Source organism: Microtus oregoni, unplaced genomic scaffold (genome assembly GCF_018167655.1).
Source record: "Microtus oregoni isolate MIOR12 unplaced genomic scaffold, Mior012 000091F_ref0000469, whole genome shotgun sequence".
Taxonomy (NCBI): domain Eukaryota; kingdom Metazoa; phylum Chordata; class Mammalia; order Rodentia; family Cricetidae; genus Microtus; species Microtus oregoni.
Window position 1 is genome coordinate 1,439,127 of NW_024544600.1, and position 18,497 is coordinate 1,457,623.

General features: G+C 39.4%; 1 protein-coding gene across 1 annotated transcript in view; it reads right to left on the bottom strand.

The window, feature by feature from the left end:
* Positions 1–925: 925 nt before the first annotated feature.
* Positions 926–18,497, bottom strand: part of Top2a (DNA topoisomerase II alpha) — a 33,080-nt gene continuing 15,508 nt past the window's right edge. Inside the window, exons 14-35 of the mRNA XM_041644070.1 lie at positions 18,357–18,467; positions 18,122–18,227; positions 17,918–18,027; positions 17,602–17,694; positions 16,597–16,711; positions 16,371–16,492; positions 15,772–15,920; positions 13,529–13,760; positions 13,034–13,168; positions 12,730–12,930; positions 11,899–12,094; positions 9,538–9,629; positions 9,187–9,339; positions 8,984–9,067; positions 7,211–7,393; positions 6,266–6,362; positions 5,239–5,391; positions 4,184–4,307; positions 4,009–4,052; positions 3,544–3,678; positions 2,143–2,345; positions 926–1,882 (exon numbers count right to left, since the gene is read on the bottom strand). Coding sequence (XP_041500004.1) covers positions 1,754–1,882; positions 2,143–2,345; positions 3,544–3,678; positions 4,009–4,052; positions 4,184–4,307; positions 5,239–5,391; positions 6,266–6,362; positions 7,211–7,393; positions 8,984–9,067; positions 9,187–9,339; positions 9,538–9,629; positions 11,899–12,094; positions 12,730–12,930; positions 13,034–13,168; positions 13,529–13,760; positions 15,772–15,920; positions 16,371–16,492; positions 16,597–16,711; positions 17,602–17,694; positions 17,918–18,027; positions 18,122–18,227; positions 18,357–18,467 — 2,967 coding nt within the window. The 3' untranslated portion in view covers positions 926–1,753. The remainder of the gene's footprint in view (positions 1,883–2,142; positions 2,346–3,543; positions 3,679–4,008; positions 4,053–4,183; positions 4,308–5,238; positions 5,392–6,265; positions 6,363–7,210; positions 7,394–8,983; positions 9,068–9,186; positions 9,340–9,537; positions 9,630–11,898; positions 12,095–12,729; positions 12,931–13,033; positions 13,169–13,528; positions 13,761–15,771; positions 15,921–16,370; positions 16,493–16,596; positions 16,712–17,601; positions 17,695–17,917; positions 18,028–18,121; positions 18,228–18,356; positions 18,468–18,497) is intronic.

The window sequence follows — 18,497 nt, forward strand, 5'->3', positions numbered from 1 at the left end:
TGAAAACCCAAAACCAAACCAAACTAAAAAAACCCAAACTTAACAGTGGCCTTGAACTCTCTTGATGCCCTTGCCTCTACCTATCTTGTGCTAGGATTACTGGCAGAAGTTACCATACTATATTTACACAGTGATAGGGACTTCATCCAGTGTCTTGTGACTCCACCAATGAAGTTACATTCCTAGCATGATACCTACATATCCTGAGTGCAGAGGACATAGACAATTCAGCAGCCATGAAAAAGATTCTAAGTAAAATTGGACCAAGCTGGGCGGTGGTGGTGGTGGACAACTTTAATCCTAGCACTTGGAGGGCTGAAGGAGATCAGGAGTTCAAGGTCAGTTTCTGCTACATAGCTAGTCTGAGGGTCAGCCAGGGCTACAAAAGATCCTATCTCATAAAACCCAAATAACAAAATAAAATATGCATGTACTGGCCAGTTTTGTGTGTCAACTTGACACAAACTACAGTCAGTTGAGAAAATGCCTCCATGAGATCCAGCTGTAAGGCATTTTCTCAATAGTGATGAATGGGAGAGGGTCCAGCTCATGGTGGTTGGTGCCATCCCTGGGCTGGTGGTTCTATAAGAAAGCAGGCTGAGCTGGGCGGTGGTGGCACACACCTTTAATCCCAGCACTCAGGAGGCAGAGGCAGGTGCATCTCTGAGTTCGAGGCCAGGCTAGTCTACTAAGCAAGTTCCAGGTATACCTAGAGAAACCCAGTTTCGAAAACCAAAAAACCAACAAAAACAAATTAACAAAAAAGCTCACATTGCCACTCTTTATTTATACTTCACCCAGCCAAAGACTGTCAGTCTTAGCCGAATCTGGCTGTAACAGTCCTGAAAGGGAAGTGAAGAGGCTTTATTTCAGACTGCGGAGAGGACATAAAGTAGGTTAAGATAAGAGGAATGAATGACTCACAATGTTTTAGAACATTTATTAAAGTACAAAATTGTTGAAATTAAGATGAATAGAAAGACATATTAAATATTTACAAAAAACATTGATAACAGCACTTAAGTAGCACATACAACAGCACAGAAAGGTCTCTGCAAGGTGAAACTATGCATGGAGACTTAGACTGGACCACACTTCATGACTGAGCAGTTTTGCCTCCTCCCTGTAATCTCATGTTCGAAAGGCATCATAAGAAAGTCAGGACGCCATGTAGCTGGCCTCCTTGCTGCCTGGGCTGAGGTCATGAAGACACAGTCAAAGTGACTTTCTATAGCCTCTGATGATGTTCAAAAGGGTATGAGCAATTTCTCATGGCTTAAACAAAAATGCAAAACATCATAGTTGAATACCGTATTTGTAGTAGAATTATCCAGTTCTGTGTGGTGGAATTCTGCCTACACAACTGAAAACAGAAACCCCATGCTACCACATATCTGGTGGAAATAGGAAAAGAGGCAGGGGGCACTTATAGCCTAGTATATGATCAATAAGTTCTGTTATGCCGAAATGACCATATAATTATGTGGAATCCAAAAGAATTTCAAGCAAGATTTTAGAGACCAAAGAAATAGACACAAAACGTAGACAAAGCAGAAGAAAACAGTATCATGTGAGGTCACCATTGGGACAGTCTGTAGAGTACAAAGGCAAAGGTCACGTGGGCCCACTCACTAGGATAGTCTTATAAAAGTCTTCCCCAAATTAAATTCAGAGGGGGTTAGGGAAAAACTTCAAGTAACTTTAAAATGAATCCAGCTCAGTAAAACCATTCCTAAAACAATCTCCTGTCACATCAGAAAAGATCGTCCTCATCTGACTCCTCCAGGTACTTAATAGGCTTCCTTGCTCGTCCAGATTTTGCTCGAGGAGCCACAGTCTCGTCTAAGTCCACATGGAAATCCTGATTCTCTCCCTTGGATTTCTAAAAAGAGAAAATCCAAGTAATTTGATATTGTTAATGCAATAGTGTCATTCCAGACTTCACTACCACTTCCTACTAAGTAGTAAGAAAAAACTGTTGCACTGACTGACAGATTTAACTTTCTTATAGCTAAATTACACATAATATAATGAATTCTGAGGTTTAAATTTACTTCTTTAAAAATATGCAAAATTTAGAGCAAAACCTAAGTTAGATGTTTCAAAGTCTCTAGAACAAAAGGATTAAGCAGCAACAAATACCTTGCTCACGGAAGCTTTGGAAGTTAGTTTCTCAAAATCAGAATCAGAATCGTCAGAAGAAGACTGCTTCCTTTTGCGGCTGCTCTTAGCTTTGGCAGGATCAGGCTTTTCAGGGCCATGAGCACTCAAGGTTGAATCTGATTTGGTTCCCTTTGGTGCAGCTCTCTTTTTAGTAGCAGCAGCAGTGGAGGTTGAAGACTGGGCTGTAAGTGAACATGAGTACTGGTCATGATCATCCTTTGGTGATTTCTCATTGTGAACTCTAGAATGAACTCTCGAATAATCGCCTTCTTTCTGAGACAAGGTCTCTCTCTCTCAATGACCTGTAGTTCCTAAGTAAGTTGGACTGGCCAGCAAGAAAGCCCCGGGGGGGGGGGGGCATATACCACTACACCTGGTTTATGTGGTGCTGGGGGGATCAATTCCAAGGCATTTTATATTGTAGACCAGGAGTCTACCAACTGAGCCATACCCCAGCCTTGATTTCTGAATTATCTTTTTTTTAAAAAATATTTACTTATTATTTATGTATACAATATTCTGTCTGAGCCGGGCGGTGGTGGCGCACGCCTTTAATCCCAGCACTCGGGAGGCAGAGGCAGGCGAATCTCTGTGAGTTCAAGACCAGCCTGGTCTACAAGAGCTAGTTCCAGGACAGGCTCCAAAACCACAGAGAAACCCTGTCTCGAAAAAACAAACAAACAAACAAACAAACAAAAACCAATATTCTGTCTGTGTGTATGCCTGCAGGCCAGAAGAGGGCACCAGACCCCATTACAGATGGTTGTGAGCCACCATGTGGTTGCTGGGAAATGAACTCAGGACCTTTGGAAGAGCAGGCAATGCTCTTAACCTCTGAGCCATCTTTCCAGCCCGATTTCTGAATTATCTTACATGGATTACTTCCAACTGCTTATAAGCTCCTTCCCTTCATGTCAGAGAAATGCGCTAGATAATGTCTAGAATCTGAGTAATGCACTGATTTTAAGCTACTACATTCATTCATTATTCTGTTTGAGTCAAGGTATAGAGCCCTGACTGTCCTGGAACTTGCACTATAGACCAGACAGCCTCAAACTCATGAAGACCTGCCTGCTTCTGCCTCCCAACTGCTGGGATTAAAGATGTGTGCCACCATCTCCTGTTTTGTTTTGAGACAGGGTTTCTTTGTAACTTTGGAGCCTGTCCTGGAACTGCTCTTGTAGACCAGGCTGTCCTCAAGCTCATAGAGATCCGCCTGCCTCTGCCTCCTAAGTGCTGGGATCAAAGGCGTGCGCCATGACCACCCAGCTAGGATACTTAATTTCATCATCAATAGACATTTTCAGAATAAAAAATTAAAATTGACTTGGAAAAGTCAGTTAGCCCTAATAATTAACCTTCTAAGAGATCCAGGCTTACATTTGGCTACTGTCTTCTTCACTGCTGCAGTCTGTTTGGAAGATGGCTTTAACTGCTCAGTTTCAGCTGGGAAGTCAGCAGCAGCAGAGCCTGGAGAAGCTGGTACACCGTCCTTCACATCACCTTCAAGGTCAACTATTCCAAACAGGAAGGGAAATGATCAAAAAGCATTTAAAACATTCCATGTGCTGCTCTGTCCCTGACGTGCATTCTCATTATAACTTTCTTGGAATATTATCAATACTCTGAGAACTTAGCTGAATTTTTTAGTTTTGGAGGGACAGAGCTTTGCTCTATAGCACAAGTTGGCTTTGAACTTGTAATCCTCCTGCATCTAAATTCTGAGTGCTCAGATTACAGGGGTACGCTTGTTTATGTAGGTGCTGTGCACTGACCCACGTCCTCACGCTTGCTTAGCTGACTGAGACATCTCCCATGCACCCAGTCATTTTATTAAATACATACCAGACATGGTACTTTTCTGTGGCTTCAGTGCTTTTTTAGTATTTCTGAAAAAAAGAAAACACACAGAGAAGGCATCCTGACAATCAATTCTATATGTGGCAAACAAAGATCAATAAACACACCAGTGACTATTAAAATAGCTATGAATAAATTCTGTGTTAGATGAAATTCTTACTTTGGTGGAATTTTGGTCTTAGGTGGACTAGTATCTAATGGGAAAAAATCTTCATCTTCATCCTTTTCATCAAAACCTGAGAAATCTTCATCTGAATCCAAATCCTCTGTAAATTTGGCTTTTGCTGTTAGGAACCAAAAAGACATTTAAACATAGGCTGAATTGACATTTTACTTTTTAAATTTGTGTTTTTGTGTGTATATACTTGTGTGTTATCATAGCAATCATTTTCTTTTATGTGCATGAGTGTGCTTTGCCTGCATGTATGTTTGTATACTATGTGCATGCCCAATACCCATGGGTGCTAGAAGAGGGAGTCAGAACCCCTGGAACAGGAGTTACAGTCTGTAGTGAACTGCCATGTTGGGTGCTGGGAACTGAACCCAGGTCTTCTGGAAGAGCAGCAAGTGCTCCTAACCACTGCACCATCTCCCAAGTCCCTGACTTAACATTTTATGAATATATATAAATATATATATAAAGTTAAACTAAAGCATATAAAAGTCATCTATCTATCTATCTATCTATCTATCTATCTATCTATCTATATCATATAAAAGTTAACTTTTAACTTCTGGTTTCTAGAGACAGCGTTTCTCTGTGTGGCCCTGGCTATCCCAGAACTTGCTTCTGTAGACCAGGCTGGCTTAGAACTCACAGAGATCTGCCTGCCTCTGTCTTTCTTTCTTTCTTTCTTTTTTTTTTGGTTTTTCGAGACAGGGTTTCTCTGTGGTTTTGGAGCCTGTCCTGGAACTAGCTCTTGTAGGCCAGGCTGGTCTCGAACTCACAGAGATTCGCCTGCCTCTGCCTCCCGAGTGCTGGGATTAAAGGTGTGCGCCACCACTGCCCGACTCTGCCTCTGTCTTTCATGTGTTGGGATGAAAGCTGTGCACCACTGACCACCTAAGCTGCAGTTTATTATCCTAAAAGATACTTCGATTTTTCAAAATTTGATTTGCTGTTCTAACAGGCAGTAATCTTGAATTTAGTACCCTGAAGTTAATTGGCCATTCAAATCTTATAGCACAGCTAGCATGTTCTGTATTTTTCCTTACTTGTAGCTCTTCGTGGTTCTTTTTCTCGTGGAGGAACATCAAAATGACTTTCATTACTGCTCATATCTGATTCAGAATCGGACCAAGGGTTTCTCTTTTTTCCTTTTCTGATGGGCTTAAATGGCAATGTAGTTTGCTTCTTTGCCATGGTACCTACAAAGGAGATAGGGATTCATACTTTAAAAAAAAATTTTACATTACTGTATTTGTGCGTGTGCGTTTGGGCAAAGGTACTTGAGTGAAGGCTAGAGGACCACTTATGGGAGTTAGTTCTCTCTTTCTGCTATATGGGTCCTTGGGATCAAACTCAGGATGTCACTAGTGGTGGCAAGCTCCTGTACATGTTACACCATTTCACTGGCCCAGAAATTAACTATATTGATATACTCTGGTTTCTTCATCATTATTATCTACATAATGTAATGGCGCTGAGAGTACAACTGTGAGTAGAACAGACACATTTTCTATTCCTATATTGTACAGAGTTTGGCCATTTAATCCCATAAGTAAATGATGTTTTTATAGTAAATAATGCGATACAAATGTCTAAACATCAAAGTTCCCTAAGAAACAGACCTAGAGATATAGAATAGAGCTGATATCTCAGATCTGGAGGGTCACTAGGAGATAATTAATTCTTGTATAGTCACCTCTTGTTCTTTATGTCATCCGTGTTTGCTCACACAGATTGTAAGGGCAGACTAGGCCGTGATAATGCTTTTAATGCTTATGAATTTGCTCTCATATATCCCTTTTGTAGGCTGTTGAAGCCAAGGAAGAACAAGACAAACATGCAGGACTTCCTGGAAAGGGGAGGAGCTATTTAGATTCCAACCAAGGAATTCAAGTCACTAGCTATTCTACAAGAGTCTTTCTAAAACAAATCAAAGACAACATAAGGCTCAAATGTAAGTCACGTACAGCCTTCCTTTACAATACTTAATCCAGGCTACAAAAACATTGAATATCTATGCAGAATATATTAACACTTTGAGTTTATACCACCTTGCTCAACATGTTGTAATACCTGGCTCTTTCTTCTGCCTCTGCTTCTTCTCTAGTCTTTGTTTAAGGCCTCCTAGTTCCTGACCATCCTCAGTAGGCGTGCCCTCAACATTTTCACTCTAAAAAAACAGCAACATGTAAAAAACAAATCCCAGCAAGACAGAAACACTCAACTTCTGTCTAATTATTTGGAATAATAAAGTCAAATATTCACATATAGATAGACACAGACACAAATACAGTGAAAGAATATATTTTTCTTTGGGTTTTGTTTAAGAGATCTAGAATAGTAGAGGACAGTAGTGGCGCACGCCTTTAATATCAGCACGCGGGAGCAGAAACAGTCAGATCTCTGTGAGTTCAAGGCCAGCCTGGTCTACATAGTGAGCTCCAGGACAGCTAGAGCAATATATTGAGACTCTAACTGGAACAAAACAAAACAAATCTAAAATCGAAAGCTGGAGATATGACTCAGTGGTGAAGAGCACTGGCTACTCTTCTAGAGGACCAGGGTTCAATTTCCAGCACCCACATGGAGGGTAACAACCATTTTTAACTCCAGTTCCAGGGGATCCAAGGTCTTCTTCTGGTTTCTGTGGGTACTACACATGCATATGTGTAGACACAAATGTAGGCAAAACATCCATAGACATAAGATATTAAAGGAGATCCAAATAAAGGTGTAGTTATGATATTTTATACTTAAATATTTAAAACATCAGGTGCTTGAGAAAGGAAAGTGGATCAGAAACATGATACATTCCAAACAATAGGCTTAGAAATTTAGATATAACTTGCTCCACTTAAAAATTGTATTACACTTATTTATGGTCAGAGGTCAGTACTCTTCTCCCACCATGTGGACTGGATTTGGATTGTTCAGACTTGGGGGTCAAACATTTACCTGAGTCATCTCACTGGTCTTAATTTATTTCATTTTTAAAGAGAAATAAGCTTCAAGTATTACCTTAATTTTCTTCCTAATTTTCTTTTCTGCCTCTGCTTTCATCTCCATGGTCACTTGGGGAATAACTCTTTTTCCTCGAGGAGAAGGCAAGACTTCAGACGTTTGTGCTTTCTTCCCCTTCGCCTTCCCTCCCTTTCCAGGAAGTCCTACTTGTTCATCTTGTTTTTCCTTGTTTTCAACAACCTATAAAGAGAATTATGAGAACAAATTCGTAGGTGAAGAAAACATGATACCTAAAAAGCAACAGTTAAGAATTTGCTGTTTTTACAATTTAATGTAAATCTGTGATCAGCTTTAGTGAAGGCACAATGTGGCTGACTTTGGGAAGGCAGAGCAGGAGAACTAGGTGCCTATATCTAATTTCATCATTTAATCTTTCTGAAGACAAAGAGAAAACCGTGTTAAAGGACAAATGCTATGTGAGTGTGTATATATGCACACACACACATTTCTAATATTAAGAAACTAAGTATTGCTAAGGAGATTTATGTAACAAAGGACATTCTGAAATAGAGGGGCCACCTCTAAAAGTGATTTAACACTGGTTCTTTTCTGTAAAAATATTAATTTTAGTGTATTTCTTCCCATTATTTACTTTATGCTAACTAGTATTTAATAATGTTTCTCTCCTCCCTTTAAAAATATATTTTCATTACTGTATGTGTGAGCACATGCATGTCACAGCAAACATGTGGGAACCAGAGGATTACTTTGTGGAATCAGCTCTCTCCTTCCTCCTTATCTGACCTCTGGGGTTTGAACACAGGTTGCCATGTTTGGGCAGCAAGTGCTTCACCTGTTGAGCCATCTTGATTGCCCTCTCTGCTTTTGTTTTCATGTTGTGCAGGATGGCGTTCAAGTCCCCGTTTCTGAGGGTGACCTTCAACTCCTCATCTTCCTTACAAATGCTAGAATTACAGTCATGTGCACCACATTCTGCCTAATTTTTTCCCTTTATGTTACTATTTTTTTATGTGCTAAGCATGGAGGGCAAAAGTTTACACATGTATGGTAAATAGTCTACAATTGTATTCCTAGTACTTGGATTTTGACAGGGTCTTATTACATATATAATTCAGGCTGGTCTTGAACTCACTGGGTAACCCAGGCTGGCCTCAAATTTTGGTGTTCCTGACCTAGTCAGAGATTACAGGTTTAACATCTAAGTGGCAACCATACCCAGCCTTATTTTGGGATGTATTCGTTCTTCTATATTTCTTCTTTTATCAAATGTGAAGTTTCTTTTTTTGTTTTTTCAAGACAAGGTTTCTCTGTAGCTTTTGGTTTCTGTCCTGGAACTAGCTCTTGTAGACCAGGCTGGTCTTGAACTCACAGAGATCCGCCTGCTTCTGCCTCCTGAGTGCTGGGATTAAAGGCGTGCGCCACCACCACCTGGCTGAAGTTTCTTGATAAAAAAGGTATGCTACTCCAGGACAGGCTCCAAAACCACAGAGAAACCCTGTCTCGAAAAACCAAAAAAAAAAAAAAAAAAAAAAGGTATGCTACTTGAGCTGGACAGACGGTTCAGTGGTTAAGAGATCTCATTGCTCTTGCTGAGGATGAGTTCAGATCTTAGCACCCACACTGTAACTGTGGCTCCAGGGGACTGGCCCCTTTGGCCTTTGTGAGCACCTGCACTTACCCACACCCCTCAACACACAAACACATAAGAAAAATAAATACTTAAGAGTGAACATGCTGCTAGTTTGTAAGTATTACTATAAGTATTAATGTAAGTATAATTAATATAATATAAATTTTATAAACACATACCTCCAGTTCTTCAATAAAAACAGCCAGATCCTCCTTCCACAAATCTGATGGACTCTTTTTCTTTAATGTGTTAAGCTCTTGTTCCTTCATAAGATTACAAAAAATGGAGGTAGTAAATATGTACAAATAGTATTTTTATACACAACAGTTTTTCCCATCAAAACAATATTAACTGTTGACCATATCATTCTTCTACAACTGACCTTTTCATTTCTTTGTTTGCACAGCTCATCCTTCTTTTCCTTGGTTAGATACCAGAGGGGCATATCCAGAAGGTAGTTGAAAGTTGGTCCAGAGTCTGCTGTGGAGTCACTGTTTTCATTGTCACTTTCTTCATTTTCTTCTTCATCTGGAACCTAAAAGACAAATTAAAATGTAGAACATGAAATACAAACATATAGAGTCCTTGATTATTTTTTTACTTGTGACCTCTAGAAACGCAAGAAAAGAGATTTTACATTTTTTAATTAAAAAAATGTTCCCCCATTTTATCTTTGTGTATGGTGCTCTGCCTGCACGTGTGCCGTCCAATAGACAAACAGTAACGAAATTACCTTTTGCTGAGCTTCTTTCCAGGCTTTCACAGGATCAGAATCATATCCTCTCTGAATTAGAACTTTAATTAACTCTTTTTTAGGTTTATTTTCTATTGAGAAAAGAGGGAGAGATAGCTTTGAACAAGATTTTAAAAAAGGATAAAGTGTTTCTACATCAAGTCACAAGATTAAATTGGAAAATTTGAGCCAGGTGGTTGTGCACGCCTTTAATTCACACTCTGGAGACAAAGACAGGCAGTTGTGAGTTCAAGGCCTAATCTACAAGGGTTCCAGGAGAGCCAGGGATACATAGAGAAAGCCTGTCTTGAAAAACCAAAACCAAACAAACCCAAATCCACAAAACAGGAAATTCAGCTGTCTATGTTTTGCCTCAATTTCTGTGAAGCAGGACAAAGGTGAATTACCTGGGGATTCTTTAGATCATAGATGAGGCTGAAATCTATTTAACTGTCAAAGACCACAAAAGAATTATCCCTCCACCTCTGAAGAGTCTGTGACTCAATTATGTATTCTGGCTTTTATTGCAATGTTTCATTGATTTAAAGCTCTAGCAGTCTCCACAAAGCTTGATGCTCTTAATCACCACAGCACACGACCTCTTTCAATGTCTGCTGTATTCAGTTATGCTTTGAGGGACAGTCAAAGTCACTACCAATATAATTTTGGAGTACCACTCTTTCGTTAATTTAACTTGACATGAGTTATGTTGTTTTTTCCTCCCCCTTTTGAGCTAGGGTCTCTCCATGTAGCCCTGGAACTCCCTCTGTAGACCTGCCTGCCTCTGCCTCTTGAGTGCTGGGATTAAAAGTGGGTGCCACCACTGCCCAACCTAGGCTTTACTTATTTATAAAGATTTACTTATTTAACTATGTATACAGTGCATGCCTGCCTGCAAGCCATAAGAGTACATCAGATCTCATTATAAATGGTTGAGAGCCACCATAGGGTGGCTGGGAATTGAACTCAGGACCTGAGCCATCTCTCCAGCACCCTTCTAGCCTAGGTTTAAATATTCTGTGCAGGACAGAAGAGGGCATCAGATCTCTTGGGACTGGAGTTATGGATGGTAATGAACTACCATGTGGGTGCTGGGAACTGAACCTGGGTTCTCTGTAAGAGCGACTTAGCCATCTCTCCAACTTAGATTACACATTCAGACGCTCTATATTCACTCTGTAAGAAGATTGGGCTATTCCAAGCAGCCAAATAACCCCCCCCTTTTCTTTTTTCCATTCTAGTCATGCCCAGTATTTTAGCCTTGCCTGAATCAATAGCATCTATCAAATAAGTTGGCTGATATGTTAAAGCTTTTTTTTAAAACAGATCCCTCTTTTTAATATTTATTTATTTATTTATTATGTATACAATATTCTGTCTATGTGTATGCCTACAGGCCAGAAGAGGGCACCAGACCCCATTATAGATGGTTGTGAGCCATCATGTGGTTGCTGGGAATTGAACTCAGAACCTTCGGAAGAGCAGGCAATGCTCTTAACCTCTGTGCCATCTCTCCAGCCCCATGCTAAAGCTTTTAAGTAGGTATGAAAACAAACATTATTAAGCTAAACACTTTTGTATACTATGAGAAAATTAGTCTTATCACCAGTAACTGGTGCTATTATATTTTGGGACTTCCTATAACTTTTTAATATTGCTGGCTTTCATCAGGTGGTAATGGTGCGTGCTGTTACACAGAGAAACCCTGCCTTAAGAAAATATTGCTGGCTTTCTTAGTTGGTTATGCTAGAGTTGAGCTACATCTTCTAAGCTCTATTCTTATACCTAATTTAGTCAAGACTCCTTTCTTTCTTTAAACCCTGCTAATTGCTTATAAAACTTTCAATATAACAAAATGTAAAACAAACGTCCCTAAGATTTGACTCTTTTTCAGTCTTCTTTTCTTTAAAAGGCATTTATAACCTTCTTCATTTTAAGATCAGACCAGTATCTCTTCTTGTGATCAATTAGTAAAACAAGGTCTTTTTCTCAGACAAGGTCCCATGTATGGGCTGGTTTAAAATCCACCATGTAGCCTTGAGCCTCCTGCTCCCTGTCCCTAGTGCAGTTGCTGTGGTCAGACCTAGGACCCCGTGGATGTCAGGAAGGCATTCTACCACTCTGAGATACACCCCAGTCCCACACAAGGTCTTTTAATGCTCTAGTCTTCCTATCTAAACATTCAGTCTTGATTTCTTTAGATGATCAGTCTAGGGTGTGGGGGTGAGGCTAATACAGAGTACATGCTTAGCAAGTACAAGGCTCTGAATATGAGCCCCAGAACCACTAAAACTCTACAAACAATAAACGATCTAGGAAAAGCTACCCCACACTGTAAATATTTAGTAGACATTTACATACCAATGATTATTTTGCCGTCTATTTTCTCTAGTATAAAACGAGCTTGATTATTCAGTTTAGCAGATTCTGCACCAAGCATTCCTAGAAGCCATTCTTTTCTTAATCCATAATATTTAAGCCTGAGCTCAAAGAAGTCCTTTAGAATATCCACCACAGTATCATACTTCTTTAAGCAACCTACATGGTCAAAAAGCACCTGGAAAAGAAGAAAAGATTCAATAAATTGGGTAACTTTTATAAAAGTTACCTGACATACCTTTAAAAAAGGTATTTATTTAACTTTATTTTATATGCATTGGTGTGAAGGTGTCAGATCCCCTGGGACTGGACTCTCAAATAGCTGAGAGCTGCCATATGGGTGCTGGGAATTGAACCCGGGGCCTCTGGAAGAGCAATCAGTGCTCCTAACAGCTGAGCCATCTCTCCAGCCCCCCGATATACCTTTTAAAAACCAATTATTAATTAAAAAAAACATTTTACATAAATGGATGTTTGCTTGCATGTTTGTATTACAACATGTGCTTGAAGCACTATCCCATGGAGGCCAGAAGGGGACCCTGAATCGCTCAGAACTGAGTTACATAGTTGTGAACTGCTATGTAGTTGCTGAGAACTGAACCCAGGTCCAATGAAGAAACACTAATTTCTCTTAAGTCCTGAGCCATCTTTCCAGCCTTTCTTTCTGAGACAGGGTCTGACTATACAAGCCTAAGATAGCTCTGGAATTCATTGTGATCCTTCTATCTCTGGAATGCGAGGATTATCAGAGAGGACCAACATACCTAAAAATACTAGATTTGAAAGATGTATCTTTTACAAAATAAGACATACCATTGAGTTGCAAGTGAGGCTAGTCTGCAGTTTGAAGACTTTGTGTAGTCCCACTCTCTCTGCCTCTGCCAATTTCTCTTCAGTCATCTTTATGACGAACTTCACAGTGGTGTCTGTATGGTATTCCCTATAATCTGTTATAAGAGGGGGTGTCTTCTCAGTGCCATTCAACATGGGTTCTAGAACTTGTTCTTTGTAAGTCTAAAAACCAAAAACAAAACACAGGAGCCCCTTGTTGAATAGTCAATACCAACTATTGTTGGCTTCTTTCACTTGAAAAACCAAGAAATCAACAGTTACTTACCTGGGTCCATGTTCTGATGGGAAGCTCTGAGATTTCAATGGTTGTGGAATTCAGAATTGCTACTTCTCCACTAATCACATACTGATTTGAAGCCAGTTCTTCAATAGTACCTTTGAAATTCTTGTAACTTGGGAGCTAAATTAACAAGAAAAAAGGTTTCTAAATGGTAAATCACAAATAAGTTCAAACAAATCCAAAGTACAAAATAAATCTTTTTTAAAAAATATTTATTTATTTATTATTATGTATACAATATTCTGACTGTGTGTATGTCTGCAGGCAAGAAGAGGACACCAGACCTCATTACAGATGGTTGTGAGCCACCATGTGGTTGCCGGGAATTGAACTCAGGACCTTTGGAAGAGCAGGCAGTGCTCTAAACCACTGAGCCATCTCCAGCCCCTAAAATAAATATTGTACCTGTATAATCTTTACTGTAGAATTTACTCAACTATGCCTGAGGAAAAACAAAAGTTCCTAACCCAGAACACTTACCATGGGCAGAGGCTCTTCTCCATCCAACAGTCGTCTGATATTATTTACGACTTCACGGACATCAAAATTGGGGATTTTGCAGGACCACCCGGTACCAATTCCTTCAGCGCCATTTATCAGCACCATAGGTATAATAGGAATGTACCATTCAGGCTCAACACGTTGGTTGTCATCATATAAAAACTTCAATGTGTGATCATCTTTCAGTGGAAATAACAACCGAGTCAAAGGGCTAAAGAAAGCAAAGAATATCATTAGTAAAATGGCCTTGACACTTCTTACATTCAGTTGGGCATGGTGGCACAAAGCGGAGATAGCAGGCAGGACTATGTGAGTTCCAGGCCCATCAAGGAGCATAGTGAGACCTTGCTCCAAACCCAAACAAAAGTCTGTCAAGCTCATGATTTAGTACAGGTAGATAGATAATGAACAGGTATTCAGTAGGGCAGAATTCTAAAAAAGGAAAATTATTAAAATGATTACTTGGGGCACAAAGAAATGAGTGCTGTAGCAACACATCTATAATCCTGGTACTTAGGGATGCAGTGAGAGGAGATTTTGTGTGAGGCTTATTTTGGATATATATGAAGACTGCTTCAAAGAATCCAAATCAAAACCAAACCAAATAAAAAGAGTGTTGGACTGTGCTGACAGCTCAAACTATATGCTAGCACAAGGACCTGAGTTTTAAACCTAGAATAACCCAAGTAAAAATAATGAGTGCCCAGCAGATGAAGACAGGTGGACTCCTGGGGAGAGGTGTTGCCTTAAAAACAAGAAACGGGGTGGATGCCACCCAAGTTCACCCATACATGCATATATATGCACAAAAGAATGCTGAAGTGGGTAGGGTGTTAGAAAACAGCAACAGAAAGTGTTAAGATGCAAGGCATTAGGCATATGCCTCTGGAAAGCTAACACAGAGGATTACTTCAGGTCAGGAGCTAGTTCAACCTGGATAACATATTTTAAAAAGACTTGCTGAGTATAGTTTATAGTTATTTCCAGCACTCAAGAGGCAAAGGCAGGTGGATCTCTATGAGTTGAGTTCAAGGCCAGCCTGGTCTACATAGTTAGTTCCAGAATAAGATGGTCTCAAAAAATATAAACAAACAAATAAAAGAACTATTGCTTTTTTTATTATCTTTTATGAGTAGGTATATATGTATGTGTATGCACTCGTGTAAAAGTCAGAGGACAAATTCAAGTGCCATTCCTCAGGAGCCATCTACAAGTTTGTTTTTTTGAGACAGCATCTCTCACTAATTTGAAGCTCCACAGGTCTAGGCTGGCTGACTAGCAAATCCCCAGGAAGGAATCCAGTGTTGGGATTACAAACATTTGCCATTACGTCCCCTTTTAATAAAAATAATTTTATGTGTACAGTTGTTTTATTTGCATGTACGTTTGTGCACCGTGTGTGGCTCAAGGAGGCCAGTAGAGACACTGGATCCCTCAGAATTGTAGTTACAGACATTCGTGAGTCAACATGTGGATGCTGGAAATGGAACATCTTCTTGGAAGAGCAGCAAGTGCTCTTAACTCCTGTGCTACCTCTTCAGTCCCTACCCCCCACCGGACCACTACCCGGCCAGACTTTCCCTGAGTAAGCCCGGATGTCCTGGAATAGGGAGTTCGGTCTCCCAAGTGCTGGGATTAAAGGCGTGTGCCACTACTGTCCAGCTCTGACATTTTCTTAAAATTTTGAGTTCTGGATTGAACTCAGATCTACATTTGTATAGCAGGCACTTTACTGACGAAGCTAATCTCAGTCCAGGACTTGGTTTTGGAGGAAGTGTGTGTGTATATACTTTTTTGGATTGGGAGTGGCTTTTCTGAGACAGATGCTCACTCTGTAAATTGAGATTGGCAGCAAACTCAAGATGTTCTTCCTTTTGCCTCCAGAGTACAGGCTTGCACCACCATGCCCAGCTGGAATTGATTAGGATACTAATTAGTAAGAGGGCAGTCAGACATAATTTATTTGCTCATTTGAGAAAGGAGTGTAGTTAGTAGGTCTTAGGTAGGAGAGTATTTAGGGTGGGAAAGAGGGTAAGAACACAGAACCAAGAAAGTGAACAGAGAATCAGAATAGTTGTCCAAATATTTCCAGGACAATGATTAATAACTGCTCAGTGTTGTTGCAAAAGTGGCTGGAAACTGACTATAACATTGAATGTTTAATACTTTGGTTTCATATTGCTTCAAAACTGGCAATGTCAAGTCACGAAAAGCAAACTCACCTAAGCATAGTAAAGATGTATCGAGGACTAGCCGAATCCTTGCCACCATGCAGCCTGGTACCAAACTGACCAATGGGTTGCAAGAGGTTCAAATTATTACTGCCCACAAAATTCTGAGCCAAATTGATAATGGTCATCATCAGTGACATCTGTGGAGGGAAAAGACAAATCATTAATCTAACCCAAAAATGAAAATAAATGTGTGCCTGTGTGTTCACTATCACAACTAAGTCACACAATAATCCTCTCAGTTTTAAGATTTAAATATTTATAATGATGTTTTCAAGAGAAATAGATGGCAGAAATGGTGTCCAAACATAAGACATCTAGGTGTCTAAATTTTGTTATCCTACAGTAATACTAAATCTTACTGAAAAATTTATGAATATAACTTTACAGACAAGTATTCCTAATAGGAATGTTATTTCTAGAAATAGAACTATTAGTCAAAAGGTCAATCATATTTAGTTTTGAAATATTTAACAAATCGTTCTATCATGGATATAACAGTTTACACTTACATGAAATATGTTTAGAGAGTAACTTTCAATTATTTCTGCATTAAGGCATTCTAGAAGTGTTAAAGATTGTGGGTTTACCTCACCATGGTGATAAGAGGACATTTCTGCCACTGACCCAGCTAACTGGGCAACCTTCACTTCTCGCTTGTCATTCCGTTTGAAACAAGTAAATAAAACCTTTCTCTGCCCTGGTTTCAAACCTTTAAAATGAAAGGACAAGCAATCATTAGCATTTTTAATTTAGCAATTTCTAAGCACAAATCACCATTTTACGTTAAAAACAGACAAAAGCATTGGTGCTTACCATCTACCATAGATGGAATAGATCTTTCATTATCAGAATTTGAGAACAGGATAAGTTCCTTGTTTATGAAGTCATTATAGGTCAGGTAAGTGGTGGTTTGTCCATACAAATAATCCTAAGGGGTCCAAGACAGTATTAGATGATCTGGTTGAAAATAAAGTACTAGACTTAACAATGCCTAATACAAAAATATAAACAATTAGATATCATTTGTCTGATAATTCTTCAGTCCTTGAAAAAAACGATAGGTGAGCCAGGCAGTGGAGGCGCATGCCTTTAATCCTAGCACTTGGGAATGTGAGACAGGCAGATCTTTGAGTTCAAGGCCAGCCTGGTCTATAGAGCAAGTTCCAGGACAGGCAAGCCACACACAGAAACCATGTCTTGAAAAATAAACAACCAAAAAGGAAAAGCAATAGGTATATGAGGCTGCTGTTTAAATAACTTTGCAGTGTATAAAATATTAAACTTTCTTTTTGTTGGGGGAGGGGAGTAGTACAGAGAATTAAACTCCAGGCTTTCTATACACCAAGCAAACACTCAATCTCAGCTGTTGCTCCAGTCCTTAAAATTTATTTTTTTTTGGAGACTCATTGTGCAGCCCAGCCTAGCTGCTTGTCATTCACTTCATACTACAAAGGCACATACTTACAGATGACTGATTGCATACTAACTGTTTACAGCAGCATCAGCATAAACATTTGAGAAATGCCTTGTCACATAACTTTAAGACTATATTGTTGGGTGGTAGTGGTGCAAGCTTCTAATCCCAGCACTAAGGAGAACCTATGAGTTCCAGGACTATACAGAGAAACCCTGTCTTGAATAGCCCCCCCAAAATACCATTAAGAATTTTTTCAGTGCTTTCATACATAGTCTTATAGGACCACTATAGTATACTATAGTTATTACATCAAACTTTTAATTAAAAATACTATTTAATAATTTCAATTTGGTATAGCATCAATTCTAAAGTTATTTAGTGGGACAGATTAAAATTCTTACCTCAGGAAGACCAAGTAATTTCCGCTGTCGCCTGTCTTCCATGAAATGAGTTAACCATTCCTTTCGATCATCGACCTGTTTCTTACTAAAGGCCTATGGATTAGAAGGTGGAAAAATGTCCCTGGTGCTTATTGGTTCCAAATATCTTTTCCATACAAACAAACATCAAAAGTCCTGGTTTTTCAAATACCTGGTTCTTTCAGAAACATTTTATTTCATAAAACACTCTTCGATGGAAACTTAACAGGTGTAATCGACCAGCCTAGCAGTGACTTCTGAAAGCAGAATGTACATGTACAGCATGACTCAAACTCACCAGGCTGATTGCAGCATCATCTTCAGGCCCAGAGTATTTGAATTGAATACGATGTCTTTTCATATCTGCAAAATATTCCTTAGCTTCCTTTGACGTGCTGGTCCCCAAACCTATAGAAGTAAACAAAACAGGTAAGGTACCCCCATTTAGCCTCATACAACATATAACAAAACCGAGAATTTGTAGGCAGGCTTTATCACAAACCTTTGTAATATTTGACTTTCCATTTCTTATGATTTGGAGTAGAACTCTTCCATTCTTCAAACTCAGGAAGACTATAGAATGCCAATTCTTGCTTGTTTTTAGACACCTATGGTAAAAAACACATCGCTATGGCTTTACACATTGTAGACTCTCTATATAACACATCCAGAATTACAGTTCCATCAGTGCTGAACATGGGCCTTAAGAGTCTTGATACATCCCAGAACGTGTATACCTTTACAATAGGAGTAATAAATTCCTCTAGAAAACGATGTCGCAGAAGAGAGGGCCAGTTGTGATGGATAAAATTGATCAGTAAGCCTTTGATATGGGAACCATCTTGGTCCTGTAAATATTTGAAAAGCCAAAGAGCAAA